Below are 24,222 nucleotides of genomic sequence, written 5' to 3'. Positions count from 1 at the left end.
TGCAGGTATGACGTGGCTCAGTCCCGTCTTTGTACAGTTATATTTTCATTAGAGGTTTGTAGATAGTATGTCTAGTTGAGTTGTATGTGGCTTTGTCGGCTTTTAGTTTTGGATGTATAGTTGTCTATAGCAGCCTTGCCGGCTCGCCCACTGTATTCTGCATGTATATGTATATATGCCTTGTTGGTAGGTCTCCTTCATGTATGTTATTTTCGTAATTCCACAAATGTTATTTAGGTTCATATCTTAGACGTACGCTTAGGGGTGTTTGACAGGTAGGACTCGGGCACCCGTCGCGGCCTATCGGTTTGGGTCGTGATAAAAGTGGTATCAGAGCAATTCTGTCCTAGGGTTGTCTATAAATAGTGTCTAGTAGAATCTTGTTTATGGGTGAGTTGTATGTGGCTTTGTCGGCTTTTAGTTTTGGATGTATAGTTGTCTATAGCAGCCTTGCCGGCTCGCCCACTGTATTCTGCATGTATATGTATATATGCCTTGTTGGTAGGTCTCCTTCATGTATGTTATTTTCGTAATTCCACAAATGTTATTCAGGTTCATATCTTAGACGTATGCTTAGGGGTGTTTGACAGGTAGGACTCGGGCACCCGTCGCGGTCTATCGGTTTGGGTCGTGATAAAAGTGGTATCAGAGCAATTCTGTCCTAGGGTTGTCTATAAATAGTGTCTAGTAGAGTCTTGTTTATGGGTGTGTTGTGCAACACACTTATATATAAGAGGCTACAGGATATATAGGATGTTATCCTCTCTTTTTATCTCAGATCGTGCGATACAAGAATTCATGTTCCTACCAATATGTTATATTTTCAGCGATGCTTCCAAAGAGTACGACCGCCCAGAAGGGACAGTCCATGGCTGGTGAGACTACTAGTCGAGCCCTACGAGTTACTACGGCTCAGGGAGAGTCTTATGGTGAGGTTCCATCTCAGACTTCACATACCCCGCCCTTTCTAGAAGAGCTCAAAGGGGCACCAGCTCCGGTACCCGCCCCTGTACATTCAGCACCTCAGCTAGATACATCGGGTCAGGAGATGAGAGATGCTATTCAGTTAATTTACCCGATTAGTAGCCGCACAGGCTCGACGTCAAGAAGTAGGTATTGGTCATGCAGATAGGTCCGTGAGTGCGAGGGTTCATGACTTCATTAATTTAGACCCCACGGTATTCACTAGGGCAGATCCGAACGAGGACCCTTAGGTATTTATTGATAGAGTTCAGAGGACGTTACTGGTAATAAAGGCCACTGTGCCTGAGTCAGCTGAGCTAGCTTCTTATAAACTCTGAGATGTTGCAGTTAATTGGTACGAGTCTTGGGAATTTTCCAGAGGTGAGGTTGCCTCTCCAGCAGTATGGCAAGAGTTTACAGAAGCTTTTCTTTGTCATTATCTGCCACTAGAGCTTAGGCGGGCCAAAGTCGATAGGTTCTTGACCCTTCGACAGGGTAACCTGAGTGTTCGGGAATAAAGTCTTCAGTTTGTTTCGTTGTCCATGTATGCTCCCACTATTGTATCTAAGATGGAGGATCGGGTTCACCGGTTCGTGATAGGATTAGAGTCTCACTTGCTTAATGATTGTATGTCGGTCTTGCTTTAGCCACACATGGATATTTCTCGTATTCAGGCATACGCTCAGGGTGTAGAGGAGCGTAAATAGAAACAGTGGGCTAATCATGAGCATGATAGGGCCCTTAATAAGGAGCAAGGTCTTCGGGTCCTTCCGGTGAGTTTCGAGGTGGTCAGAGGCAGCAGTACTCGAGGTATCTAGACCAGCCATCGGCTAGCACGTCCCCCCAGTTTGGTGGTAAGAGATTTGATCGTTCCTCATATTCAAGGTCTGGTCAGAATTTCAGGGCCTCAAGTTCTCAGTATAGGGGTGAGTCAAATCAGATAAGGCCACCCTTGCCACGATGTGCTCAATGTGGTAAGAAGCATACCGGGTAGTGTCGTATGGGATTAGGTGTTTGTTATACTTGTGGTTATTCGGGCCACGTAATGAGGGATTCTCCGATGAGAGGTTATGCAAGCATAGCTCAGCCAGTGGGATCTGTGGCTGCTTCATCATCATCAATACGCCCCCTAGGCAAGGTCCACAAGCACTAATTAGTCGTGATAGAGGCATAGGCGGAGCATCTAACTCTAGCAATCCTCAAAACCGCATTTATGCGTTGGCAGGACGATAGGACTAGGAGTCATCGCCCGATGTTGTTACAGGTATATTATCAATCTCCTCATATGATGTATATGCACTAATTGACGCAGGTTCCACCTTATCATACATTACTCCGTTGGTTGCTAGTAAGTTTGAAATAAAACCTGAATTGGTTAAACCTTTTGAGGTATCTACACATGTTGGGAACTCAATGATAGCTAAGCAGGTATATAAGGGTTGCATAATAGTAGTTCATGGTCGACCTACTGTAGCAGACTTAATCGAGTTACATATGGTAGAATTTGATGTTATAATAGGTATGGATTGGTTGGCTTCTTGTCATGCCAATGTTGATTGTAGATCAAAATAGTCTGATTTCAATTTACAAGAGAGCTTATTTTGGAGTGGAAAGGTAATACGACATCGCCGAAAGGAAGACTCATTTCCTATCTCAAGGCAAGGAAGATGATCAGAAAGAGTTGTATTTATCACTTAGTTCGAGTTCAGGATGTGGAAGTGGAGTCACCAACCATTCAGTCCATCCCAGTGGTTAATGTTTTTCCCGATGAACTTTCGGGTCTTCCGCCAGAGCGAGAAATTGAGTTTGCCATTGACCCACTACCAGATACTCATCCAACATCTATTCCCCCTATAGAATGGCCCCCACAGAATTGAAAGAGTTAAAGGAACAACTAAGGGACTTGCTTGAAAAAGGTTTTATCAGACCTAGTACGTCATAGTAGGGAGCACCTGTGCTGTTTGTGAGAAAGAAAGATGGTTCCTTACGGATGTGTATTGATTATAGACAGTTGAATAAGGTAACGATCAAGAATAATTACCCGCTTTCGAGGATTGACGATTTATTTGATCAGTTGCAAGGTGCCAAGTGTTTTTGAAAAATAGACTTGAGGTCCGGGTACCATCAGGTAAGGGTTAAGGATGAAGATATTCTGAAAACAACATTCAAGACCAAATATGGGCACTTTGAGTTTCGTGTTATGTTGTTTGGTCTGACCAATGCCCCAACAGTATTTATGGATTTGATGAACTGTGTATTCAGGCCCTTTTTAGATCTGTTCGTAATTGTATTTATCGATGATATATTGGTGTATTCTTGTTCAGAGGTTGAGCATGCAGATCATCTGTGTATTATGCTCAGAGTTCTACAAAAAGGGAAGTTGTATGAAAAATTCTCTAAGTATGAATTCTGGTTAAATTTTGCAGCTTTCCTTGGGCATATCGTTTCGGGTAAAGGCATCCGGGTGGATACACAAAAGATTGAGGCAGTAAAGACTTGGCCTAGACCCACAACACCGACGGAGGTTCTTAGCTTTCTTTGTTTGGCAGGTTATTACAGGAGATTTGTAGAGGGATTTCCTTCCCTTTCAGCACCTTTGACAAAGTTGTCTCAGAAGGGAGCAAAGTTTTAATGGACTGATGCCTGTGAACGGAGTTTCTAGGCATTAAAGGATAGATTAACGTCAACACCGATTCTAACGCTTCTAGAAGGTACTGATAGTTACGTTATCTATTGTGACGCTTCAGGCATTGGGTTGGCTTGTGTGCTGATGCAGCATGGTAAGGTTGTGGCTTATGCTTCTAGACAACTAAAAAAGCATGAGAAGAACTACTTGACCCATAATTTTTAGTTAGCCATGGTGATTCATGCACTAAAAATGTGGAGGCACCACTTGTATGGCATTCATGTTGATATCTTTACGGATCATAAGTACCTACAGTACATTTTCAAGCAAAAGGAATTGAATCTACGTCAAAGGATATGGTTGGAGCTACTTAAAGACTATGACATTGATATCTTATACAATCCGAGAAAGGCGAACTTAGTAGCCGACGCCCTCAGCCATAGGTCTATGGGTAGCATGTCGTATTTACAGCCAGGAAATGGGGGAATATCCTATGAGGTTCATCAGCTAGCTAGTCTTGGAGTTCGGTTACTAGACTCGGGTGATATTGGAATTACTATTCAAGATACGACAATATTCTCTTTAGTAACAGAAGTAAAGGAACGCCAGTACGAGGATCTTATGTTAGTTCATTATAGGGATACCACCCTTCAGAAGGAGAAAACACCATTTGAAATTATAGAAGATGGGGTCCTCAGATATCGAGGACGATTGTGTGTCCCTAATGTTGTAGGGCTATGTCGGCAGGTTATGGCAGAAACTCACTATTCTCATTATCCTGTCCATCCAGGAGCGACCAAGATGTATCATGACATCAAGGAAGTGTATTGGTGGGACGGAATGAAAAAGGATATAGCAAAGTTTGTTGCTCAGTGTCCTAATTGTCAGCAGGTTAAGATTGAGCATTAGAAACCCAATGAGTTATTGCAAGCTATGGAGATTCTAACTTGGAAATGGGAAGTAATCAATATGGATTTCATCGTAGGCTTCCCTCGTACCCATCATAAGTTCGATTCGATATGTGTGATTGTTGATAGGCTTACAAAGTCAGCCCATTTTCTGCTTGTTAGAACTACATATTCCTCAGAGGATTATGTAAGGCTTTATATTAAGGAGATAGTATGACTGCATGGTGTCCCTATATCTATTATCTCGGATAGGGGAGCTCAATTTACAGCTAACTTCTGGAGGTCCTTCCAAAAAGGATTGGGGACTGAAGTAAGTCTTAGTACAACATTTCATCCCCAAATAGACGGACGGGCTGAGCTTACTATTCAAACACTGGAGGATATATTACGAGCTTGTGTAATAGACTTCAAAGGTAGCTGGGATGATCATATGGCGCTTATTGAGTTCGCGTATAATAATAGTTACCATTCTAGCATTCAAATGGCTCCATACAAAGCTCTTTATAGGCGGAAGTGTAGGTCGCCTATAGGGTGGTTCGATGTTGGAGAATCTGGATTACATGGGCCAGACCTGGTTCAGCAAGCCATATGAAAAGTAAAGCTTATCCGAGATCGACTATTGACAGCTCATAGTCGTCAGAAATCATATTTTGACATGCGGCGTCGAGATTTAGAGTTAGGGGTTGATGACTTGGTATTCTTAAAAGTGTCACCTATAAAGGGTATGATGAGGTTTGGCAAGAATGTCAAACTTAGCCCATGATATATTGGGCCGTATAGGATCATTCAGAGAGTGGGCCAAGTAGCTTATGAGTTAGAATTGCCCTCGGAATTGGAATCTGTCCGTCCGGTTTTTCACGTATCTATGTTATGGAAGTACATTGGCGATCCTACCCGAGTGTTGCCCACAGATGATGTACAGATTACAGAGGACTTGTCATACGAAGAAATTTCGGTTGCCGTCCTAGACCGACAAATCCGCAAGCTATGGAATAAGGAGGTAGCCTCCGTAAAAGTACTTTGGAGAAATAACAATGTGAAAGAAATGACTTGGGAGGCCAAGGAAGACATGAAGTCTAGATATCCCTAATTATTTCCTCCTCCAGAGAAGGTTCCGACTGAGACATCATAACCATAAGGTATGTGTACAAATTCTTTTATTGGTTATTGTCGTTGGATGTCTGAGGCCATTGTCGTTATTGATAATTATGGTCCTTTGTGGCATTGATTATTAGCTTCTATAGAGAGAGTTGGTAATAGTGTTGTTACAAAGGCAATCCTACCAAAGTTATATAGATCACGGGAAGTTGAACATTCGAGGACGAATGTTTCTAAGGGGGGAAGGATGTTACATCTCGCATTTTCGTACGTTAAAAGTTTCGTCTTCAGTGAATTGATGTAGACTCGGGGATGAGATCATCTTGACGTTAACATATTTACACTATTTATAACAAGCGATAAATAAGTGTCATGAAGGATAAAGGGTACACGAATTAAAGAAAATGAGTTTCGTTGAAAGTGGCCAATTTGAGATAAAATATGGGTCGAGTGATTATATCTGATGATTATGAACTAGTACCATGCAAGGTACTATATGACCACGGTAGTATAATGTATAAAGTATATATAAAATATATTAAAAATAAGTAGAATTTTAAGTAATTTATGGTAATTATTTAAATTATGCGGGTAATTGATTAATTACCGGGTAATAGGACATTACTCAGTTAATAATAAGTGGATAAAAAAATATTATAAAATTATACCCCCAACGTGGCATAAAGCCATAATGGCTATATATGACTCTTGGTCATTATTAACATATGGCTAGTTATGGAAGTGTAAGAAAAACTAAGACTTAAACATAAGTCTTATCAAATCCATTCAGGAATCAAAAGCTAGAACAGAAGCAAACTTTCAACAAAACGTTAGAACAAATTTCAACATTAAGATTAAATCCATTCTGTCGTTGGTTCAACAAAGCATTAGAACAGAAGCAAAATTTCGAAGAAAATTTCGTTCGAAATTTTAAGTAATCAAAAGCTAATTTTGCATGGTCCGTAGCTAAATTCTGTTGAAGCAAATTTCAAGCTTCTAAAAGAGTACGGTCCGATCTTCACCAGGAATATTATACGGAGTTTTTCCTACTCCAGGTATGTTAAGGCCATCCTTTCTTTCTTTTGGCATGATCCAAATTATACAGAAGAAACGAGCAAACGCACATTTTCCTTAAATTACTCTATCCATAAAAATAGTAGGGGTGTCTATATTCTTGATTCCCCATGTGAATTGTTTTTATCTTCTGTTCATGGGTCTCAGAATAATACGCAGTTGAAAAAGTTTATCCGGAAGGAATATTGAGATTTTTACGTATTTTTCATGCATTTCACCCATTTATCCAAGTGCATTGACCCATGACCGGATGGTGTTATATATGCATATATATGTACATTATATTTATATGGGATATGAGAAAAGGTTACGGTGTTATATAACCACTTGATCAGCTGGTATATGTTGATGATGTTGCCCACAGTGGCCGAGACAATATGATGGGATGCCCTCAGTTGCTTGATGATATAATGTACACCCATACCTATGCATGCCACGACATTTATACGCACGTGCATGACATTATAAATGTTTTAGAATTTACAAAGTTATTGAGATTTAAAGACGTGTTTCTATATTACATGTTTCATCTATGTATTTTACCTACTAATTTTCATGCCTTACATACTCAGTACATCTTTCGTACTGACGCCCAATTTTACAGGGCCTGCGTTTCATACCCGCAGGTGCAGGTAGGCAAGCTGACGGTCCCCCCTCTTAGGATCCCTGATCAGCGAAAGTTAGTGTGCTCCACTTGATCCGGAGCTGCTTTTGATTTTGGTACGATATGTTTATATATATATATATATATATATATATATATATATATGGGTATGACGTGGCTCAATCCCGTATTTATAAAGTTATGTTTCCATTAGAGGTCTATAGACAGTATGTCTAGTTGGGTTGAATATGGCATTGTCGGCTTTCAGTTTTGGATGTATAGTTGTCTATAGCAGCCTTGCCGGCTCACCCACTATATTCTGCATGTATACGTACATATGCTTTGATGACAGGTCTCCTTCATGTATGTTATTTTCGTAATTCAGAAAATGTTATTCAGGTTCATATCTTAGACACACGCTTAGGGGTGTTTGACAGGTAGGACTCGGGCACCCATCACGGCCCATCGGTTTGGGTCGTGACATAGAGCTAAATATCATTTGAATTGGTAAGCTTCACTCCCTCGGAGTTACCAAGTCTAGCCTTTAGAGTCCATTTTGTGTATACATGTTGATGGGTAGGTCGGGGCCTGTTCTTACAATGATATAGTTTTGTTATCTCTAGAGACTTGTAGACGAGTCCTGTATATTTTGTATGCCAATATTGCGGCCTTGTGTACATGTTCATTGGGTATTGCTGGTTATAGACGTTCATGACGGCCCCGTCGGCCGGCATACTTTTGTATATATATATTTTGGTATGTGTAACATGCAGGTGAGTTAGATATTATCTCCAGATGATTTTAGTGTATGGTCTTGTCAGTCTTGGCAGGTATTGTCTGCTTGCAGGTACGCCTTATTGGCCTAAGTTGAGTGTGTCACACCCTAAACCTGGGGAGGTGTGGCCGACACCCGGTGCTATATTTGGCCCGAGCGTACCACTTTGTAACTGTAAACTATTGAGGGGTAACCCTCAACATAGGCCAGCGCGGCCTACCTGTAAGTTGGCCATACCAATCAAGGCCGACGAGGCCACAATGAATGTCTACAACCAACAATACCAACTAATATGTACACAGGGTTGAAAAGGCCAAAATAATAACATACAAAATACATATGACTCGTCTGCAAGCCTCTAGAGATAATTGAACTGTATCATGGTCGGGATAGGACCTTGAACTACCCATCAAACCTATATATAAAATGTACTCCAAGGTCTAGACCTGGTAACTCCGAGGAAGTGGAGCTTACCAACCAAGCTGATGTTTGACTCTGTCTACTTGGAAAGTCTATCCAGCTGTCTATCAGGACCAGCAAGCATGAAATGCAGCATCGCCAGCAAAAGGGACATCAGTACAAAATAATGTACCAAGTAGGTAAGGAAATAGAATAACTGAAAGCTGAAACTGAGCTGATAATATAATAACTGAAAGTAATTGGGAATCAATGATAATCTGAAGATATGCTTATCGGCTAATACTGACTCAACTCTCTCAATATAGTAAGTAAAATAGTTGCCCGACTGTATAAGGCTTGGTACGTGTAAGTACTCTGTCGTAGTAGCTCGCACATAGACGCTTAACCATACTAGGCTCTGTATCTCGGCCATTCTGGGCTCGTTCATAGGTGCTCAGCCATAGTAGACTCAGTATATAACTTACCATCTGATCGAAGGTTGCCAAATAGGGGCCTGCCTACCGATTATAGCTCGATGATAGTCACCCTCTACTTTCTTGACTGGAAGAAGACAATACTTAACTGAATATAAGGTCCCGACAAAGGAGAATACTGTAACTTGTGAGACTAAGATAGTTTACATAAGTTAAGGAATACAAACCTCTCTTTAAGTCTCGTTATCAAACACATGTATTTACGGGATCATGCCAAAAGAAAGGAAAGGTTTAGCCTTAACATACCTTATTACAATCTGTCCAATAACCACGTTGAACTCGTCTTATCACACCTTAATCTACAACAACAATAATAATACTATCATTAAGTTACGGAAGGTTAGACAACTATCGCACTGCGAACGACAAGCTTATTTTATAATTAGATGAGCAGCATCTCCCCTATAATCTTTACTTTCTCCTAATACGACATAACACCAATAAAAACAAGAACATAATAATAACAACATGTATAAATCATTTTCCAACCTTTTATCCATTACAAAATAGCCCATAAACCCAAATCACTTCATACACAAAACGATAACTATAGTAGTGTCAAATAACCCGAAAATATAACGATGGATGACCAGCCCACCATTCTGCCATTATGTGGTATTTCTCCACAACCTTTCTCCTCCCAAACTCCATAAAACAGTAGCAAAACAGACAACCTAATAACAACATGAAAATCCCATAAAACAGTCCACTACAAGTTGAATAACTTGAACTCATGACTTCCGACCACTGCCACGTCAGTTCTTACAATTTATAGAAGGAATTTATCAACTTTTCCAGCAGAAAAAATGGATGAAAGAGGTTAGTATAATTACCTTATTTGGTGAAGATCTCATCTCCTAACTTGGTTCTTTAACCCTTAGGTTTTCCTCCAACTATAACTTGAAAAGAAGAGAAAATCATTTAAGGTCTTGCGTTGAACTTTTGGAAAAAGTTTGCAGAAGTTTATCTTTAATTTTTGGATTTATAATGAGTGGAATATATGAAGTAAATCAACCCTTAAAAGGGCTTTCTGGCCGACCCCAACTAGCCCTTTTTTGGACATATTTGGTCCTTTCATTTAAGCAAGTAGGTAACACACCTACTTGTCACTTATTCTGTCTGCACAGTCTCTTAAAAACACAAATATCTCTTTACTTCGATATCGTATTGACAAAAGATTTAATCAATTGGAAACTAGACTCATAGATCTTCAATTTTATGGGTGGATCATCACGTAACTCTAAGTATATTAGGAGAAAAGCTCAGCTACATTTGACCTAAATTTTAGCACATTTATTAATGTAACTTGTGAGGACCTTTGCCTACTTTTGTTCCACAAACTCGCTTGACATCAAAACATAATACACGACTATGATACGACTAAAATAATTCATAAAATAACCTCCTTATCATGTTAAGAACCCTAGTATCACCCCAAAAGTACATGTTATAACATTCCCAACTTGTCGACTTTTGACGAAACTTATTTCTTCCATTCATTTAGCTTCTAAGCCTTCCAACCATCTTGGTACTCGGTATTCATAATCTTAAATATTTGTAACCTTTATGGTAATATGATTGACTTACTTTATTTACTTCCAAAGATGATCTCATTTCTGAGCTTATATCAATTGACTTACGATGTTGTCACGACCCAATCCCCGAACCCGATCGTGATGGAGCCTCTCGTGAAGACAATGCCAGCCAGACCAAAATGGAATACCTCTTTTAAATAGTTAATCATCATAACAGTAATAACATATAATATAATACTCATAAATTACGGAATTTAACGATAATAACAGCAGGAACCATCCCGACACAGCCCAAACCGGGGTGTCACAAGTTATGAGCTACTACAGAATCTGCTATAGGCCTACAAAGTATGGAATCCGTTACAACAGTCTGAAGAAAACATAAATGATCGAGGATAAGAGAGACAAGGGGTTGCGGATGTCAACAGCTACCTCGTAACTCAAAATCACTGCCTAGCCTAGAAGGAATCAGCGCTCAGGTGCGGACTCTGCTATACCTGAATCTGCACACACGGTGCAGGGAGTAATGTGAGTACTCCGACTCAGTGAGTAATAATTACAAATAATAGCTGAAAGTATGAAAACACGTAAAGGCACAAAGCAATTCCATATCAAGCAGTAAAATCACTTAAAGCAGTAAATCAGTGAAGAAATCAAATGATATTCCTTTTTAAAGCAGTAAATCAGTGAAGAAATCAAATGATATTCCTTTTTAAAATAAGTAAAACAGGTAATTTAACAGGTAATTAACAAGTAGAAATCCGCCCCTCGGGCACAGTATCAATCGCTCAGCATAGTATCAGCCTCTCGGGCTCACTCTCAATACAGTATCAGCCCCTCGGGCTACGTCACAATCACTCAGCATAATGGTCAGCCATTGTTACCTGACCAAATTGCATCATACAGTGTCATTGTTACCACTATTTCAAATCACATGGGTACCCGCGCTCACTGTGGGTGTGCAGACTCCGGAGGGGCCCCTTACGGCCCAAGCGCTATATCAAGCCACCTTGTGGCATCATCACTCAGCATATCCTCACATCACTCAAGCCACCGCATGGCATAAATAGTATCTTAGGACCTTGACCTCATATCACTCAGCATATCCTCACATATGACCCTCGGCCTCACTCAGTACAGAAATCATCATAAGCCCCTTGGGCATTAGTAAAACAGTAGTTCTCAGCCCAAAACATGATGTAGAAATGTCATTTAAGTTTCAAATCTGAGTAAAAGTGGCTGAGTTTGTAAAACAGTAAATATCAACAGGATTGAGTTCAAATAATAAGTCAAGAAGTAAGGAAACAGTGATAAAAATCCCCGAAGGGTTCAAATAGTTGGCACGAAGCCCAAATATGGCAATCAGCTCAAATCATGATGATAACAAATGAATTTCAGTCAAATATTCAGTAAAGTCATCAATCGGGATGGACCAAGTCACAATCCCCAGTAGTGAAAGACCCCACGCTCATCATCCAGCGCATATCTTGCCTCGATATAGCACTACGATGCGCAAATTTGGGGTTTCAACCCCTCAGGACATCATTTACAACCATTACTCTCCTCGAACTGGCTAATTCTCTAGCTCGCGACGCATTTACCCATCGAATTGGCCTCTACGCACGTCGAATCTATCCAAAATCAGAACGAATACGTCACAATATGCTAAGGGAACAAAGCCCAAGCGAAAACATTCGAAAAATATCAAAAATCTCGAAATTAGCAAAACCCGATACCCAGGCCCACATCTCGGAATCGGGTAAAATTTACATTTTCAGAATCCTCATACCCTCACGAGTCTAACCATACCAAAATTATCCAATTCCGATACCATTTGGTCCTTCAAATCATCATTTTATATTTTTGAAAGGTTTCACAATTTTCTCCCCAAATTCCATCTCAAATCACGAATTAAATGATGAATTCAGTGATAGATTCATGTATTCTAGCCAAATATGAGTTAAAATCACTTACCCCGATGAATTTCTTGAAAAACCTTCGAAAAATCGCCAAAATCCGAGCTCTCTAGGTTAAAATATTAAATAAAACCCAAAATCTCGTATTTATAGGTACCTCTCAGGTATCAGCTAGTGCGAGCCGCACCAAAACGCACGCGGTCTGCGCAAGCCAGTGCGGTCCGCACAAAGGCAACATGCGGCCGCACAGGACTCCCTCTGCAGTGATAGACTTTAGTATTTTGGTCATAACGTTTGCTACTGATGTCCAAATTGCGATATCTTTACCCTTATGGAAACTAGACACGAAGGACTACAACTTTCGTTTTTGAATCACCTCAAAATTCCTTGTAGATCAAAAGATATGAGCTTCCGAAGTAGGACCAGCGGATCGTTCCCCACCGCGGGCGCACACCATTTTATGCGGTCCGCATGATACCTACCGCGGCTGCATACCACTTTGTGAGGTCCACACATCTCTCAACGCGGGCACACCTATTTTTGTGCGGACCGCATGGGTGAGTTCTGGGGCCTGCAACCCCTGTAGACCTGCTAAAACTATGATTTTTGCACTAAAACATCCCGGAACCTACCCGGAACTCTCGGAACTTCAAACCAATTGTACCAACACATCTCATGACATCGTTCAAACTTGCTCAAAACTTCGGAACGCTCACAACAACATCAAATTACAAATTTAACATAGGATTCAGGCCTAAGAACTCCAAGAACTCTTAAATTATGCTTTCGATCAAAAGGTCTATCAAATCTCGTTCGAATGACCTGAAATTTTGCACACACATCCCAAATGTCACAATGAAGCTACTGCACTCTCGGAATTCCATTACGACCCCTATATCAAAATCTCGCCTATCAACCAGAATTTGCCAAAATATCAATTTCGCCAATTCAAGCCTAAATCTTCTCTACAACTCCAAAACTCATTCCGATCGCGCTCCTAAGTCACAAATCACCTCCCGAAGCTAACCGAACCATCGGAACTCACTTCCGAGCCTTCTAACACATAAGTCTATCCGGTTGACTTTTCCAACTTAAGCTTTCTTAAAAGAGACTAAGTGTCTCATTTCTTACCAAGTCCTCTCCGAACTCGAACTAATAAACTCGATCACATAAAACACGGATAACGAAGCGTAAGGAAGCTGAAATGGGAGAAATGGAGCGGTAACTCATGAGACGACTGGCCGGGTCGTCACAGATGTACTCTCACGTACGAAAACATGAGGTGTAACAGAGGGTTACTCCTCCAAGATTTACAATTACAGAATGGTACGTTCGGACCAGGTATGACACGGGTGATGGTCACGCCTCCCTAGGGTTGGGGCATGACAATGAACAAGTTTTAATTAAGCAAACAAATGAAATTCAAATGTCAAATTGGCTACTCAGTCCCTCGTAATTTATATTCTTTGACGATATTTTTCACTACGTTCTATTATTTTAATGCTTTCTTCTTTATTCCTTTTTCTCTTTTATTTTGCATACAAGTAACTACATTATGTGACCTTTTTAATTTTTTAAAATTTTACAATTAAGGTTGCAAATGAAGAAACGATAATCTGAAAGGGCTAAAATTTCCCTAAACTATGCGAAGAGAGCGCTTTAACCATTTTCCATTAAAAGATTTTTTTAAAAAAAAAGATTTCGTTAACTGAGTTCGAAAATAAGGGCAAATGTGCCCAACTTTTATAACGGCAGGGGCATAAAACAACCGAACTTTTGATGGAGGAAAAATATTGCTCTAAGCAAGAAGTACTGGGGCAATTATGGCCCTTTTCCGTCAAAATATCAATGCATTTTAAGCGTCTGTTATATTAAGTTGTTTAGCTAATTTCTTAGATTACTAAATTAAGAGTACTATAGACAATTACCTAGTATCATCTTAGGCCACTTTAATTTAATGGTGTAAAAAAGTTATACACGGTTAATATACAGTGTGCAAAACCCGAGTTTTTGACCAATATTATCCCTTATCTTTTAGGGTAGGTCTATTTTGGTCTCTCAAATTTAACCCTGAGCATATTTAGTCCTTTAAGAATGCTAAAGTGGAGCACCTTTAGTCTCACTGATACAATGTGTTAAAAAACTAACGATGTTACCAACTCTAATTCATGAAGCAAATCTTCTGCTCTGAAGCAAAATGTTTCCTCTCTTTTTATTGGATAACGCAAATTATCACTTTAATTCCTCATTTTTTAGATAATGTCTTCTAAAATTTTGATCTTGAAAATATCCCCTTGTGTGCCAGTTTTCAATAATAAAACGATACTGTATAGCCGCTATAAAAATAATAGCCAAAAATATATAAAATTTATATATATATATATATATATATATATATATATATATATATATATATATATATATATATAGAGAGAGAGAGACAGACTACTAAATTAGGAAAAAACTATTCCCCAATTTGAATTGATTTTTGAAAAAATAGAGCTGCCAGGATCACTTCTAGGCATATTATTGAAGCAAATGAATAACTAGGTTGTATTATTACTTTTAGTCCGTATCAGAAACTATTTATATATGGTACCCAAAAAAGTATATAAAATTTGTATAATTTTTGTATATTGACATACAAAATATATATATATATATATACAAATAAATATACAAATTTTATATATTTTTTTGGCTATTATTTTTACAGCGGCTATAAAGTGTCATTTTCTCATTGAAAACTAACGGAAGGGGATATTTTCAAGGTCAAAATATTAGAAGACATAATCTAAAAATGAGGAATTAAATTGATAATTTGCGTTATTCAATAAAAGGATAGAAAATATTTTGCTTCAGAGCAGAAGATCATTTGCTTTATGAATCAGAATTGGGTAACATCGTTAGTTTTTGAACACATTTTGTTAGTGAGACTAAAGGTTCTCCATTTTAGCATACTTAAGGGACTAATTATGCTCGTGGTTATATTTGAGGAATCAAAATAAATCTACCTTAGTACCTCCAAAAACTCTACTAAGAGTACCCTCAAATAAATCTACCCTCAATATTGGCCAAAAACTCTGCAAAACCCATTACTATATATAGTACCTCCAATCTAAGAGTACCACATAATAAGCTCTAATTGGGAAATTGACAACCATGGCCAAGTCCTGCAATTTTCAAAAGCTCTCTATCACCGTACTTCTCCTTTCAATCCTTACCCATGGAAACTGCCGCCAAGAATTCTTAAGAAAATTATCCAAGAAATCAATGGGTATGAAGAGGGAAAAACTTAGCCACCTTCACTTCTACTTCCATGACATAGTCAGTGGTAAAAACCCCACCGCCGTGAAAATAGCCGAAGCCGCCATGACCAACCGGTCGTCCACCGGATTCGGCCTTATGGCGATGATCGATGACCCTTTAACCGTAGGACCAGAACCAAACTCCAAACTTGTTGGACGAGCACAAGGGATTTATGCACAAGCTTCACTCAATGATATTGGTTTGTTGATGGCTCTTAACTTTGCTTTTGTTGAAGGAAAATATAATGGGAGTACATTAAGTATTTTGGGCCGGAACTCGGTGATGTCGACAGTCCGGGAGATGCCGATCGTCGGCGGGAGTGGGCTTTTCCGGTTTGCTCGTGGCTATGTTCAGGCAAAGACTCATACTTTGGATTTCAAGACTGGTGATGCTGTTGTGGAGTACAATGTCTATGTCTTCCATTACTGAGTTACTTCTTTTTTAGCTTCTTTTTTTTTTGTCTTTTTTTAGTGACAGTGTTGTTTTCAATTATGTTGTGTTCTTTTTCATATTAAAAAAGAGCTAGTTTTGGCTTTTTCGTATTTGGCATGTAGACGTAAGACTTTTGGTATATGATTCTTATAAAGAGGCATGCCCCACTTGAAAGTAGGGAAGTGGAGTCTCTCTCTGTAATGTACTCCATTAACCCATTTCCTGGAAATAACCATATTATATATAAATTTGAATTTTTTTTTCTGGACTTTGATTTTCAAAGTAAGAATTCATCTTCATTATGTCATGGTAAGGCAAAATCTCTCTCTCCCCACTTCTTCAGGGAGTTTGTATTGGAAAAACCAGAAATACGGTGCAAGAACGACATTTTAATTTAAAGGACACATTTTAATTACTTATTAATTACTCATTCCATTTTAATTTAAAGGACACACTTTTTTATTGTCATTTGAAAAAGAACGACACATTTCTATATTTCGAAACAATTCAACTTTAAACCTTTTATTTTACCCACTTTATCCTTATTGAGAAATTTTTATAGTCACACAAATATCATTGCCCTAGAAAGCTTTTACGTCTTAAACTTTTAGGATCTTATGTTTTAAAAAAAAATGTACCAAATCAAATTACATTATCTAAAATTAAAAATGTACCAAATCAAATTACATTATCTAAAATTGAAACAGAGGGTGTAACTCAGTTGAAGAGTTATCACCTTATATCCTATGTATTAGTATTAATTTTAACGGATCCTCCTCACCACATAAATGTTGATAAAGTTCATATAGCTACCTACTCGTTTGCTTCAACAATCACGTGCTGATCACTCAAGACGAAATACTACTTAATTATATTGGATAAAGAATTAACTTTTATACATTCTTGTGTGTAGGCCAAGCATGCCTAGTAAAATTGTTACTCCATGTCATGGATTTCATTATTATTTGAACATTTCTAGTGCGGGAGACAGAGACAAATGAATGTGGAGTCTTCATGCTAAATTATGATTTAGTAACAAAAACAAATTATCCAATATGCTTCTACAAAGTTCATATTTATGATTTAGTAATCATTCCTGAAAAATATTCGATTCTCGTCAATGATAAAATCAATGTCCCGAATATTTAAAGACAATACTATTCTTTTAGCTTTGTCTTGTCACAGAGCTCTTACCGGAGAGGAATTTTTTGGATTAAGACATTTATTGAATTCAATTGTTTTTGAATTTTTCAATCATAATAAGTGTCTATTTACATAATCAAGAATAAATTAGTTTTGTTCTTCCAAAATGATTACTTATTATGACCACTTATTGTGGACCGGATGAAGTATTAAGACTTGTGACAGGGTTACATGATGTATATGTTGTATATGTTATAACATGTATTTTGGATAGTATCTTCGTTTAGAAATTACGGATCTCAAGCATTGCACCATAAGTATGTGCTATTTACCGCCAGACTATACCCATTCGAGACGATATTAAAAGTTTAAATTCTTATATTTTTCATTGCCAATATAAACACAACAAATAAATGCAAAAAGAAAAACTATGGATGTTTTGACTATTAGGTAAAGAATTAAATCTGTACTCTTGAGAAGATTAATCAATTAAGCATGTCCCATACTTTCCATCATAGTATGTCTAAGTCGATGAAAGATCTAAAAGTGGAAGAGGACCCAACATAAAAAACAATGGAGAAAAAAGTTGACTAGGTGGGTAGTTGAGCAGGAAAATTGGGCAATCTTTAAATTCCAAAATTGACTGTATCCAATATATTAATTTGCAATTTCTTCGTCCTGAATTCCACAGAAAATGGTAAAAACCAACTATCTGTTTAGACTTGGAATTCTTCATTGATTACCGTTCTTCTCTTTTTGTTGCCTCACATCCATGAAAGTCGTTGCATTGACTTGAGAATTTGGAATTTCCACCGCTAAGACTTGACTCCCATCTTCTATTTTCCTTGAGCAATGATTATTCCAGTTGGAGATTCCTGGGTGTTTACTCGTAAAACGATACAGTTCAGTAAAATAAATTTAAATAAAATACAAACGTCGTTGTAGGATGAACCTTTTCGGAAGCAATAATAAGAACAATATGTAAAGCAGAAATAAAGAAAGTTATTAATAGAATAAGAACAGATTTTGTCTTTTGTGTATGGATGATTTTTCACCTCTTCGATGCCTTCGGAACTTATTCAACGCCAGTCACATGTTCGTAATCGGCACCAATTATTTTGTAACTCATGTCTTACTTGTATTTACTTCCACGTGTCATCTCGTCGAGCATCCACCAGCCGTTCATCAATTTTACCCCATATAGATAGTCTCCCTACTTTCCGGTGATAAAACTCTTGTGTTACCGAGAAGTAGATAAGACCTTTTTCCTTGGCGAAAAAGTTCCTGAACGGTTTCTGTACTTAAAAAGACGCACATCTTCTTGCATTTAATGAGCCGAATATGTATTATCCCGTGATTCAGCAAATATTTTTTTCAATTTTCAAGGTAATGATGACCATGGATTCTGCCGCCTATGAACTTCTCTACCACTTATCAACATTTCACTTTTGCAAACTCTTCTTCTTCGAATTTCCTTAGAACTTTTCTGCAAACCCCACTTTCTCAGTAAAATTTTCTTTCTCAGCTTTTCTATCACCACGTCTTCTGTTATTTCTGTCCCCGAAAACTCTAGCCTTTACATCAGTGGTGGCCTTTCTAAAAAAGAAAGACAAGGAAGTTGATACCGGTCATTTTCCTACCACCAACACAAACATACCCTCTCAACCAAACTCTAAGATGGACCTTCAAGTACAAAAGGAACCCATCAACCCAAAAAATGTGAGAAATTGGTCGGTCAGCAGATATCCTTCTTCCATACACCCTGCTGGTATTCCTGTTGTGAACGAAGATTACGACTGAAAAAACATTGATATCTTAGCCCCCCAATGAAGTGGAAAGGGTTATTAGCAAACCGAGTTTCATGTATGTTTATACATACTGTTTTACCTTAAGAATGAGTCAAGAAATTAATCCCATTACTTTAGAGTTTTGCTACCACTACAAAATCATTTGGCTCAGTTAAGCCCGCCAATATGGTGTACGGCGGTTTGGCTTCGAGTATTTTGCTCTCGGGCCAGAGAAACCCTCACTCTTGCCTATTTGATCAACCTTTACTCCCTAAATAATTTTCGTGGAGGCGTGATCTAACTCAGCAAATGCGGCCATCATGCCCTCATTACTAGTGTAGATGATGATAATGACCGTGATTGGATGGAACAGTTCGTTATCATTGCTAGCAAGGACATCCTTTTGGCAACAACACCTTCTATCTCTAGATCTTGAAACTTTGCTCGTATGTTTTTCAGGTATCTTTTTTCTATTACGTTAAACAAATTTACCTCCTTTGATAACTTATATTTCTCTTATTTCAACTACCTGTTGAGTTCCACCATCGATTAAGAGCCTGACCCAATAGGTACAGAAAATTTTAGAACGTTTGTACACCGAATTCCTGTAGGTGGAAAGAAATTTCATCCAAATTTAATTGGAAGTCCAAGAACCATGGTAAGTAAAAGTTTTCCTTTTTCCCTTTCGATCTTCAGCATGATTTAGAACCAATTTGTTGACTCTCTTTTGCAATACATAGGCCTTCCGAAAGGGTGTTATGTCCGCCCCGTTGTTGAGGTTTCTCATGATCTAATGATATCTCATCAACAAATTCAAGCCATCATTAACAAGATGAGGGTTCGTGATGCCTCCCTCACTTCCAGTGAAGGTCCCTCTTCCCGGAGTCCCTAGCCTAAAGAGAATAAACCAAAAAGAAGACATATATCTACTGCTAAGACTCAAAAGAAGCCTTTAACAAAAGAAGTTCCAATTGGACCGACCATAGTGGCCATTGATGAAGAAGAAACTAATGATGAGGTAGTTTCTCATTAAAGAAGAAGAAAAAGATCTCATCCCACTCAACCGGGAGAAATTCAAACAATCTTCACGGAAATAGAAACAATTGAAATGCTAAATCTCATTTTTGGGCTCACGTTATTGATTTTGGTCAAAGGAATTCTACCTCTGATATTCCTCCAACATCAACTTCAAGATCATCCGTAACACTATCAACTCCTACCTCTCCTCCGATCCCAACTGAACAAATGGAAGATGTTCGCTCTCCACGGTCATCCGATTATGGGAATATAAATAACACTTTTTCGGCACCCATCCGAAACCCCGATGATAAATATAATGTCATTATTTTGGTTTCGAATGAGTGCCACTTACTCTCTAAGACGGTGGGAGTCTCCAACTACTTGAAGCCTTTGGCGTCAAACAAAGATTGGAGAAAAATGGAAGATCTTTCTGTTGAGTGTCTGATTAATAACAGCATGCACCTTACTGCTCATGTATCAATTTAATCTTCTTTTCTTCCCTTTTCTATTGCTATACATTGTCCTTATAACTTTAATCTTTGACCTTTTGGGCTAACTTCTTTGCCTCCGAGGGCTTACAAAATATGATCTTAGACAAACAAGCACTTACTGCAGAATGGGATCAGTTTGCTGCTAAACGCGATCAACTCGTTGAGTGCCTCTTGGCTTTAGGAGCAAAAGTTGCTCAAATGGGATAACTCGAATCCCCGTTAGAGTAGTTTGAGTAAGAAAAGATCATTCACAGCCGAGAGGCCGCTCAATTACATGAAGATCTTAAAGAGTTGAAGGCCAAGTAGGCTGAGCTGCAAGATGCTGTAATTGCTGCAGTCGAACGTAAGTCCGCTTCTATGGAGAAAATCAATAGCCTAGAAGAAAGCTTACATTCCAAAACTGAGGAGACTACTGCTACCAAGAAGAAAAGAGCCAAAATAGAGAAAAGGCTCAAAAAGGTCATGGAGCAGAACCGGGAACACATGAGGAAAAATACTAACCTTTGCCGAACCTATGACATTGCGAGGGTTGAAAACGAACAACTGTAGTTCAAAATCAAGAAGATTTGAGCTAAACTCCAAGACCAAGATGACTCTTTCCTCCTCGAGAAAACTTATGTAATTTATCCATGAGGAGGAAAACTTAGAGGAGGCCAAATAAGGTATTTCAAATATGAATGGTTGCATCACTGAGGCTCTCATATTGGAGACAACTGCCTTCAATAACATTCTTGCTTGGCCCACAGCTTCAAGCTCTTCGAGCACAAGTTTTGAGTCATCGGGAACCGAAGGAGAAACTGAAAAAGAAGATAAGGATTAAGGTACTGAACTGGATGCGAAACAACCTTCATCTACAAAAGATGCAGAAGATAGGTCTCTCCTTCGGAGTCCACCGGCAAAACCAACTGATGTAATAAATATTTTTCTTGTAACTATGTCGAAACTTTTATTAATTTTGGTATTTTAAGAAATAAATGACATCTTCTACTTACTTTCTATGTGAAACATATTTTTTCTTTATTTGATAAAGTTTGAGAATTTTTACATTCGATAACTTTGATTTCGGGCATTCATACTTACAGTTTTACACTTTAACTATGAGGTTTCATAAGAGCGTGCCTTTATATTTATGGTACTCTTGAAGAGGATGTCTCCTGTTTATTCCGGTACAAACATTTGAAGTTAACTAACTTTCAAATGCAAAATAACTTAACATATCATTTCGACAAGAAATAAGATAAAACAAAAGGACTTTAATTTATTCCTTTCATTTCTAAATTTACAGAAACATTTATTTGCTTAAGTAAACAAGGCTACCAATACATGTGGCTAACTTGTTCAACTTATTTCTACGGGGCTGATCATGCACCACCCGTTCCTAATAAAATATAGCTTCCAATTTTGACAGTCATCGGTCTTCATGACACTTTCAGTGTTGCTGATAAACAATAGCCCCCCCCCCAGTGTTAGGATGCTAAACATGAAAATTCAAACACTGAGTTCTTGACAAAGTTGATGATCTTTCCTTGAAGTATGCTTTACGTTGTTGCCTCATTAAAAAAACTTACCTGAAAAATCCAATTAGGATAAAATTTGGATGAAGGAAAAAAGAGTAAAGTTTGACATCAACAAGGATCTTCAACAGTAATACCTTTTGAGGTGAGTAACATTCCAATTTCTTTACAATTTTACTCCATCTTAATTTTCCAACTAATATGAACCTTTACCGGTTATAGCTAAGATCTGGTAATGTCCTTACTATGTTGGTCGCATCTTCTCGGCATTAACCTCTCGGGTACTTTGAGTCACCTTCCGCAAAATCAAATCTCTAACTTTGAAATATCAAAGATTTGCTCAACAATTTTAATATCTTTCCATCCTTTGCTTTTGTGCCAGCATCCTCACATATGCTAAATTCTAACACTCTTCAAGAAAATCCAACTTAATCAGTATTGCTTCAATATTTTCCTCCTCGATTGCCCAAGAATACCTTATGGTCAGTCACGTGAGAGAGATTGAGTAAACTCTCTAATTGTTCAAGTGAGCTCCTTGATGTTAATAATATATGTGTGACATCACATACAATAATGTAAGCGAGGTAGGTAAAAAAGCCTTCCACAAAAAGTTGACTGATGCACTGTTCCTGTATTGTAGCGTGTGCAGGTAGCAACTTTTCCAAGTGGAGAGTTGACTTCGTATAGTCACCTCAAGAGCTAGTAGGGACCTGTTCCCTCATCTGTTCTTTCGACTCTGAAGAGTTGGGCCATATCCCAAATTGGAACCTTTCTATCTTAAGATCTTGAGAATGTGTAACAGGTTTCTTATCTGGTTCTTGATAGTAAGTTTGTTAGATCATCAAAACATAAAGTAAGGTACTTGAAACCTATCAATTTCCCCTTTTTGATGATGACAAACTCATAATTGAGAATCGTACAAAGAACCACAAAGAACCAGATTGTGCACCAGGATCCTCAGAGAGTTCCCCCTGAATCTGTACTTCCCCTTAATCAGTGCACTTCATCATTCAATTATGCAAAAATCTTCCCCCTTTTGGCATCATAAAAAGATCAGAAACATGCTTTTAAGCAATAAAGAAGTCTAGCTTTAAGTTAACTTATGCCACTTATGTGCACACAATCATGACTAAAAGTAGAGCATAAAAAGCAAGGTATAAACATCAAAAAGGGAAAAGTTTGCATTAACATAATTTAGATTTTTCAATAGGAGCAGAGTCAATGTTACTACCACATCCACAAGTTAGAACAATCAGCAAAAAAAGTACCAAAAATCATCACCATAAGAACTGACACTGAGGGACTTGACCACAAATGAGATCATAGACTTGACACTGAGGGGACACCATTTAGGGAGCATTGGAAGGAGAGGGCTTAGAGGCAAAGGAAAAGGGTTTCGAGGACTAAATCCATTCGACCATTTGCTGACATTTGCTCATTGAGCAGTCTCTCTTTCAGGTCCTACACTTGTTTCCTGAGATTAATAATCTCTTTTGTCAGACGAGCAACGTCTTCACTTTGGTTGCTACTGGAACTAGGTGCTTCTTGCAAGTGACTTAACAGAGTCTCAAGGATAGCATTCCTTATTTTCAGGTGCCTTATCTCAGTAGTAGCACTGTTTTGAGCATTTATCAAATGAGATATAGTATAAGTGGTTCCAACCCCTCCAACTTTCTCAATACTCACATTCTTCAACAGTGGCTTTTGAAAAAGTTTGCTTCTTGGTGCCCACTTTAACTTGTCCTAGAGGAACCTTGAAGTGCTCAAATACCTTGGTAAGAAGAAACCCATACGACAGCCCATAATTACCATCTTTAAAGTCTTCCACTTTATTCATGTGCTCTATCATGATCCCAGGCAGATTGATGGTGGTGAAAATTGTCCAGTGCTTCCATGAGGAACAGGTCTGTATAAGAGGTGATAGATCTTCTTTCAGCTCGAGGCAGCAATATTTTATTCACCATCTCAAATAGCAGTTGGTATACAGGAAGGAGGGCCTTCTTCTTAACCTGTTCCCCCTACTAAGCTGCCCTGTCCTTGAAGATTGTGTTTCTGAAGTTTTGAGAACATGTGCCCTTAACACTAGACAAGGCAGAGTCCATTACCATGTCAACTCCATTCACCAAGACACAAA

At 38.4% G+C, this 24,222-nt stretch overlaps 1 protein-coding gene across 1 annotated transcript; it reads left to right on the top strand.

Moving 5' to 3' along the window:
• Nucleotides 1–15,443: 15,443 nt before the first annotated feature.
• LOC104225629 (dirigent protein 22-like) lies at nucleotides 15,444–16,401 on the top strand. Its single transcript, XM_009777475.2, has one exon. The coding sequence runs from the start codon at nucleotides 15,555–15,557 to the stop codon at nucleotides 16,128–16,130; it is 576 nt and encodes a 191-aa protein (XP_009775777.1). The 5' UTR covers nucleotides 15,444–15,554; the 3' UTR covers nucleotides 16,131–16,401.
• The last annotated feature ends 7,821 nt before the right edge of the window (nucleotides 16,402–24,222 follow it).

The sequence above is a fragment of the Nicotiana sylvestris genome, chromosome 3 (genome assembly GCF_000393655.2).
Source record: "Nicotiana sylvestris chromosome 3, ASM39365v2, whole genome shotgun sequence".
Classification (NCBI taxonomy): domain Eukaryota; kingdom Viridiplantae; phylum Streptophyta; class Magnoliopsida; order Solanales; family Solanaceae; genus Nicotiana; species Nicotiana sylvestris.
The sequence above is the reverse complement of the archived record's forward strand: the minus strand, read 5'-3'. Positions and strand labels throughout refer to the sequence as shown.